At 56.0% G+C, this 252-nt stretch overlaps 1 protein-coding gene across 3 annotated transcripts in view; it reads right to left on the bottom strand.

Moving 5' to 3' along the window:
• Nucleotides 1–6: 6 nt before the first annotated feature.
• LOC102676518 overlaps nucleotides 7–252 on the bottom strand; it is a 10,525-nt gene continuing 10,279 nt past the window's right edge. For all 3 annotated transcript variants that reach the window (XM_006617803.2, XM_031511528.1, XM_031511527.1), the window contains one exon: nucleotides 7–252. This exon is cut by the window's right edge and continues 68 nt beyond it. In XM_006617803.2, coding sequence (XP_006617866.1) covers nucleotides 172–252 — 81 coding nt within the window. In that variant the 3' untranslated portion in view covers nucleotides 7–171.

The raw sequence follows: 252 nt of genomic DNA, 5'->3' as shown, positions 1-252 counted from the left end.
TTCTGGTAGTCCACGATGCTACCGGTTCGATCGGGATCGACCAGGCCGTCCTTGGTCACGTCGGTCCCCGAACGAAGGCTTATCATCGCGTAAGCGTTCCGTATCATCTCGTCGTCGTCCTGCTGGTAACTGTTCCGGTTCACGTCCACGTATTTCCCGCTCGACGAGCAGTCAACCTTCGTCCACCAGTCGCAAGTGAGCAACTTTTGACTGAATATCGAGCCTATGGGGCACAGGAACGAGGAGACCAAC

This window comes from Apis dorsata, unplaced genomic scaffold (genome assembly GCF_000469605.1).
Source record: "Apis dorsata unplaced genomic scaffold, Apis dorsata 1.3 scaffold_326, whole genome shotgun sequence".
Classification (NCBI taxonomy): Eukaryota; Metazoa; Arthropoda; class Insecta; order Hymenoptera; family Apidae; genus Apis; species Apis dorsata.
The sequence above is the reverse complement of the archived record's forward strand: the minus strand, read 5'-3'. Positions and strand labels throughout refer to the sequence as shown.